Source organism: Aethalodelphis obliquidens, unplaced genomic scaffold (assembly GCF_003676395.1).
Source record: "Aethalodelphis obliquidens isolate GAN/ISIS:26980383/991018 unplaced genomic scaffold, ASM367639v1 scaffold24, whole genome shotgun sequence".
NCBI classification, from domain to species: domain Eukaryota; kingdom Metazoa; phylum Chordata; class Mammalia; order Artiodactyla; family Delphinidae; genus Aethalodelphis; species Aethalodelphis obliquidens.
The window spans coordinates 12,431,176-12,438,355 of NW_020837968.1; the positions used below are offsets into that span (position 1 = coordinate 12,431,176).

The 7,180-nt window shown below is 37.8% G+C and overlaps 1 protein-coding gene across 3 annotated transcripts in view; it reads left to right on the forward strand.

Moving 5' to 3' along the window:
* The window catches only part of TGFB2 (transforming growth factor beta 2), an 85,171-nt gene extending 78,576 nt beyond the window's left edge, over positions 1-6,595 (forward strand). For 2 of the 3 annotated variants that reach the window (XM_027122210.1, XM_027122211.1), the window contains 2 exons: positions 573-726; positions 3,805-6,595. In XM_027122210.1, coding sequence (XP_026978011.1) covers positions 573-726; positions 3,805-3,963 — 313 coding nt within the window. In that variant the 3' untranslated portion in view covers positions 3,964-6,595. The remainder of the gene's footprint in view (positions 1-572; positions 727-3,804) is intronic. The other variant, XM_027122212.1, reaches the window with a different exon arrangement.
* Positions 6,596-7,180: the final 585 nt, after the last annotated feature.

Below are 7,180 nucleotides of genomic sequence, written 5' to 3' on the forward strand. Positions count from 1 at the left end.
CAAAGTGTGTGAGTTCACAAGAAAAAGGGTGATTTTTGGTTGCCAGAGCCAGTGGTTGCTCTAAGCAAGACTCTGTGTTTCTTATCTCTGGTTCATTCCTAGATCCAGGAACAGGAAATGAAATAAAGGATTTCTTCTCAAAGGAAAATGCCTTAGATTGTTCTCTGTAAATACCTATTGTACTTCATCCATTTTGCATTTGAAAAGGCAATAGAGGATGGATGGCCAAACTGTGCACTCTAGGTTGGAACGGGCTTGGTCTCGTCTGCCACGTCTTTGCTTATATCTCATCATTTAAGGGAAGGGTTTGATTTTTGAAGTCACAGATAAGCGGGTCAGGGCACAGAACTCACAAGGGAGTCCTGCGAATCACCATCACACCTCATCATGACAGTCTCTTGAGATTGCAGTTCAACCATTAAAACCTGGCCCGTGGTATTTGCTCATACATATTTGTTGAATAAATAAATGAATAAATGAATAATAGAGGTCATTTTCCTGGTTTGGGATGAGGGGCGGGGGGATTGGGGTGAAATCAGCTTCAAAATCTCCATTGCTCTTTCTTTTATCAGAAATGTGCAGGATAATTGTTGCCTACGCCCACTTTACATTGATTTCAAGAGGGATCTTGGGTGGAAATGGATACATGAGCCTAAAGGGTACAATGCCAACTTCTGTGCTGGAGCGTGCCCGTATCTGTGGAGCTCAGACACTCAGCACAGTAGGGTAAGTACGGGCCTCACTTGTCTCTTCTATTCTTGGGCTGCTAATATGTACCTGCTGATAGTATTTCCACATGAATTCTAAATAGCCTGGTGCCCTTTTGTCATCACACGTAAATGGGTGCTGGAGACACCGTTTTGAATGATGAGAAAAAAATGTAAGCTGTAGGTGAACTCAGAAAGTAACACTGATGAGTTTGGACAGTTTGTCTGGCCTTCCCAGTTAGATTACAAGCAACTTGAGGACAGTTTAATTTTTGCTTTGTTTTATATTCCTAACAGCTGTAAGCATAAATAGGTAGGATCAGTATATCACTTAGTGTCATGTGCTGTTAAGATGTGCAGGGACCCAGGTCTCCAGCTAAAAAAAGGATCCGTTATCACCTCCATCAGGGACTGTCATGTTTGAAAGAACATTGAGGACTTCAGTAGATGCTTTGGCAGAGTGATTCGCTAGTGTATGACAGTTATAAAATCATTTAACTTCTCTGAACCTCAGTTTTCTTATCAGTAAAAAGGAATGTCTGTATTAAAAATTATTTTTGAAATAATAATGTCCAACTCCAGAGTGGATGTGAAGAATATAAAGATGATATATGTAACAGTGATTTGAAAATCAGTATCTCCCAGTCTTTTCGAATATAACCCAAAGTAAATGAGAGTCTGAATATTTTATTAAGTTACTTCAATGAGGAATGAAGGCTAATTCAGAAGGCAGGTCCTAGATTGGATGCCATGAGTTCCCCGCCCAGATTAGCAAAGACTTTTTCTATGTAATGATGGTATTTGTCCAAATGCTTCTTCCTGGTGCCTAGTCATGTAGGATTTTTGGAGATGGAAAGGACTTCACAAGTTATCTTGTCCCATCCTGTAGTACTATATATAAAATAAATAAACAACAAGGACCTACTGTATAGCACAGAGAACTATACTCAATATTTTGTAACAATGTATAAGGGAAAAGAATCTGAAAAAGAATATATATATATATATATATATATATATACACACACACACACACACACACATAACTGAATCACCTTGCTGTATACCTGAAACTAACACAACATTGTCAATCAACCATACTTCAATAAAAATATAGAATAAAATGAAATAAGAATAAAATAAAATACAAAACAATAATAGGCTCTCTTGTTCAAACCTTTCATTTTTTTAAAGAAATTGAAGCCTAGATCAAGGAGATGACTTGCCCGGGGGCAAACAGTTGGTGACAAACCAGAGCTTGGAACGCAGGCCTCCTTGTTTTATAACCAGGCCTTCGTTCACTGCGTCTTAGAGTTTAATTCCTGAAATGTGGCTACACACTGGGGTTATGCCTCTGTAAATCTCCTTATTAAAGAAACATTAGAAAAATTGCCTTCACTGCAGGATAGGAAAATGAATCTCTTGCCAAAAAGTTCCCATAATGCGTTCAGCTGAACTCAAGAGTTTGGGGGATATCAATGATTTTCGATAATCTGTGTTATAAAATTCCTCTTGAATTCAGCTGAAAAAATCTTGTGTTGGTGGAGCATGAAGTCTATTTATTGATAAACGCTTACATATGCTAAACGTCCAATGGACAAATACGGCTCCCTTTCCTTCAGCTGTTTTCCTGACACCCCTGGAGGTTTTGGCTCCCTGGGCTGACCACGTGCTTGGCCACGTGAGGGAAGCTCGCTTACGCCTGTCGCTTGGTCTGAGCTCTCTGGCCAGGCTGCTTCAGCTGGGCTGTGGCAACAGTAGCTGTAATGTGGGCGAGACCCAGTTGCCAAGTAGAAACATAATTCTCCTCCCTGATACACAGAGGGAGTGTGTGAAGGCTGAGACCACGCTTGTTTTTCAAGGAGAGAGGAAGAATCACTGTCATGATCACAAATATGTGGTTTGGACAGTTACCCAAAAAGCCAGAGGTAGCTTAATAAAGTGGTCAGTGTTGCTGTGCTGAACAGATCTTCTGTCTTAGGCTGAAAACATTGCAGTGAATCTCGAGGAAAAGGTCACTCGCTGTTTGATTAACACATTAATGGCATCCTTGGAAATGTCTCTTTATCATCACTGGGGAAGCTCCATACTTCCGTTGGTAGAAGTCACATACCCCTTTGATATAGGATGGGGTTAAAGGTATAGCACTAACCATAGAACTTTCTTTTCATTCTAAGACTGACTATTCACTCCTCCAACTTAGGCACTACCATTTACCACATGGAAAGCTAAATGGAGGGCTGAGTATTATTTTAAGAAAAAGGTAACAAAGTGAATCATTAAGAATATAGATTACTTCTGAGGTCGTTCTTAGCATGACTGTATTTACGAAGCAATGAAAAGACTTTGATCTTTATTTATTTTAAATGAAAATTTAGGTGACATTAAATTGGCCTGAGAAGACACTTAGCCTAGGAAGATTTCACACTGCAGACAGATGTCTTTTGCTCTACCTAAGGGTAGATTAAAGCTCTGATGAGAGTTTTAATAAAAAATGTTATTCTCCTGTTTATCCATGTATTCATTTCTTCACCTAGCATGTGAGTCTTGTTTTGATTTTGTCCAGAGAAGTCTCACTAGGGCTATAAGTTTAAAAAAAAAGAGGTGTGTAGAGTCCCTGACCTCAAGCGAACTCTTCATCTAGGTGGGGATTGAAACTACTCACGAAACAACTTCAGTTACAGAGAAGTGTAGACACAAGGCGAAATACCAGGTTTGGTATTTGGAGCAAGTTTTCTGAGGGCCTGGGAAGTATGGGCAGCAAAGGAGTGATCAAAGTAAAGACTCCTTGGAAAAACTGGAAAATCTGTTGAATGAGCAATTTTGTCTAATCTGACTTTTACAGAAGTATTTGTTTACAATGTATGAGAAAAGGATTCTGTAGGAAAATGGTGAATTCAGGGATTCCTCAGGACGCCTACCCATTTGACTATAATTGGAGAATAAGTAAAGGAAAGTGTAAGCCCCAAATAATCTAAATTGCCTACTCAGTGCTGTGACTGATAAGATAACTATGTGCGATGGTTCTATTAAAAAATAATTGCCTGTTTTTTGGGGTCTTTTCCTATGTTTTCTTTCTTCTCCTGTGTCCTTTCAGGTTCTCAGCTTATATAATACCATAAATCCAGAAGCATCTGCTTCCCCTTGCTGCGTGTCCCAGGATTTAGAACCGCTCACCATTCTCTACTACATCGGCAAAACACCCAAGATTGAACAGCTTTCTAATATGATCGTAAAGTCTTGCAAATGCAGCTAAGATTCTTGGAAAAGTGACAAGACAATAATCAAACAGTGATGATGATGATGATGATGATGATGATGATAGTGACAAAGGCAATGTTTGTAACAAGAAAACACGAGAGAGCCTTGCTTCATCAGTGTTTAAAAAAAATTTGAAAAAGCGGTACTAGTTCAAACACTTCGGAAGTTTGTGTTCTGTTTGTTAAAACTGGCATCTGAAACAAACAAAAAAAAGTTGAAGGCTTTATTCTATATGTTACCTACTCTGTAAGTGAGAGAGACAAGAAGCAAAACCTTTTTTTCTTGAGAAAAAAAAATAAACACTGGAAGAATTTGTTAGTGTTAATTATGTGAAAGAAAAAAAAAAAAACAGGAAAATCCCGTTAAGTGGAGTTGCTGTACATACGTTTTTATCCCATGCCTCACTTGATTTTTCTGTATTGCTATGCAATAGGCATCCTTCCATTCTTACTCTTAGAGTTAACAGTGAGTTATTTATTGTGTGTTACTATATAATGAACATTTCATTGCCCTTGGAAAATAAAACAGGTGTATAAAGTGGAGACCAAATACTTTGCCGGAAACTCATGGATGGCTTAAGGAACTTGAACTCAAACGAGCCAGCAAAAAAAAAGAGGTCATATTAACGGGATGAAAAATGCAAGTGACCTATTATATGACCGAGCAAGTCTGCATGAAGAAAAGACCCTGCAAACACATGCTCTCTACCAACTGCCGGAGGAAGCTTCTTGTAAGGTTCAAAACTGAAAAGCCTGTTAATAAAGGAAACTTTCGGTCAGAATAAGTCTGTAAGATTTTTTTTTTTCCTTTTTAATTGTAAATGGTTCTTTGTCAGTTTAGTCAACCAGTGAAATGTTGAAATGTTTTGATATGTACTGGTCAAACTTCAGACCTTAAAGTATTGCTGTATAGCTATGCTCTAGATTTTTCCTTCATTTCGGTGTATGTAACCATACCTATATTACTACAATAGATGGGTATAGAAGCCAGTATAATTGGAAACACATCTGCAGATCTCTTTTGCAAACGATGAAATCAAAACATTAACTACTTTATGTGTAATGTATAAATTTTTACCATATTTTTAGTGTTCTGTAATAATGTCAACTCTGATTTAGATTGGACTTAAATTTGGCGCTTTTTAATGATCGTTCGGAATTGTGTGTTTCCTTTAGCTGGCCAGTACTTTTGAGTAAAGCCCCTGTATTTTGACTTGCACTACAAATACATGTTTGATAGTATTTGTTCCACCTGTGCTTTTGCATTGTCCATTATTATGACATAAGCTACCTGAGTCCACTTGTCCTTTTTTTTTTTCTTTTATAAAAAGACATAGTTTTCCTTCATTTTCTAAGCATCATTACTAATCAGTTCAGACATTAACAATCTTCTATTTTAGGGAAATTGGGGATTATAGATACATAGATAATTGAGGTGAAATGTTTTAGTTTTAGCAAGGGCTTAAGGATCTGACTGGAACTCAGAATCTTGGTGACTGGGTTAAGAAAGGTTTCTCTAACTTGGTTTAATCAGTATTTTCACAGAATTCTACTGTTACAAAAGAGCAGACAGTTCTTAGGAAACAACTGTTTCTTTAATCGAGTTTTTAGTGTTCAGGGAGAAATGGAAAGATTTACATTTTAGTTGATTTTTTTTTTTTTTTAAGGAAGAAAAAAAGCCCAGGTCAGCATAAGTCATTTAGTTTATCTCACTGAAGTTAAGGTTTTTATAGATGTTCTTTGAAGGTTGAAAAGGCACTAGGCAAATTCTCCCATGATCAAAAAATCCTTTCTTTCCTCTGAATGAGAGTTATCAAATCAGAGGTTAGAATTTACCTTGCTGAAATACATGATTTGCCACATTTTTGCAGAGGAGGTAACCTTATGTCAGGGGTTGTAGGATATGTCAGTTTGTCAGTTGTCTCTTATTTAGCTTTAGGATAACAATTAATAGTAAGTCAATGGAATATTTGCAGTTTTACCTAAAGAGCAGCACAATGAGGTGTGAATCCAGCGTGAAGTTGTTTGTTTGATGTAGTGTACTTCTTTTTTGGAATTTCCTGACCATTATTAAAATGACAAATTGGATTTGTTTGAAAACTGGAAAAGCAAGAGATAGGATGCCACAGTACCAAACAACCCTTGGGTTGGATGTAACCCAATCCCAGATTGGAGTGTGTTGATTTTTTTTTCTCTTCCACTTTTCTATCCATTCTATGTAAATCACTTATTTCTGCAGGTATTTTCCTCTCAGATAGAATGACATTTTGTTTTGTATTATTTTGTCTTTCCTCATGAATGCACTGATAATATTTTAAATGCTCTATTTTAAGATCTCTTGAATCTTTTTTTTTTTAGTTTGGGGGTTTTATAAGGCCTTTATTTCCCATAAGTAAATATTGCTATGAGAGGGGAGGGAGTGGGGAAAATGTTAGTGTGTGGGTGGGGCTGGCCTGCAGTTTTTCTGTGATAAACAGCAATACGATTTTATGGTTGGCATGATTTTTTTTTTTAAATGGAACATAAGAATAGCTGTTTTGTATTTTGATGACTGATTACGCTGTATTTTAACACAATGTATGTCTGTTTTTGTGGTGCTCTAGTGGTAAATAAATTATTTCAATTATATGTCGATGTGTTTTTCCTGTCCTGGTATCATCCTGGAGACCAGAGAACACTTCTGATTCAGGGAGCGTGAGCTCAAGCTAGAAAAGTCATACCAGCTTTAAGATCGTGCTTTTTTTTTTTTCCTCAGAGAGATTCAGTCCAGAGATGTCATGCTTTAGAGTTCCAGAGCCAGGATGTATCTATCAAGGCCTGAAGAAAGCGCTGTGCAGGCTTTGTATTCCCTTGTTTATTGCTATTTGGTAATTGTTGGAGATTTAGTTTCCATCCAGCTTGACTGTCTACCAGAAAAAAAATGCAGAGAGTTGTTTGGACCATGCTTTGGCTTTCTAATCCTATGTTCTGCCAACCCCAGGGCCAAAAGAACTGGTCTAGACAGTATCCCCTGTAGCCCCATAACTTGGATAGTTGCTGAGCCAGCCAGATATAACAAGAGCCACGTGCTCTTTGGGGTCGGTCTTTGAGAGCAGCTACTCCTTTATTTCTCCCCTACCGCTGCACCAGAAAACCCCTATTCCCGCAAACTTCTTTGGCTGTTCACCCTGCAAGACCAGACTTTGCAAGTGAGTTGCCAGTCTCTCAATAAAT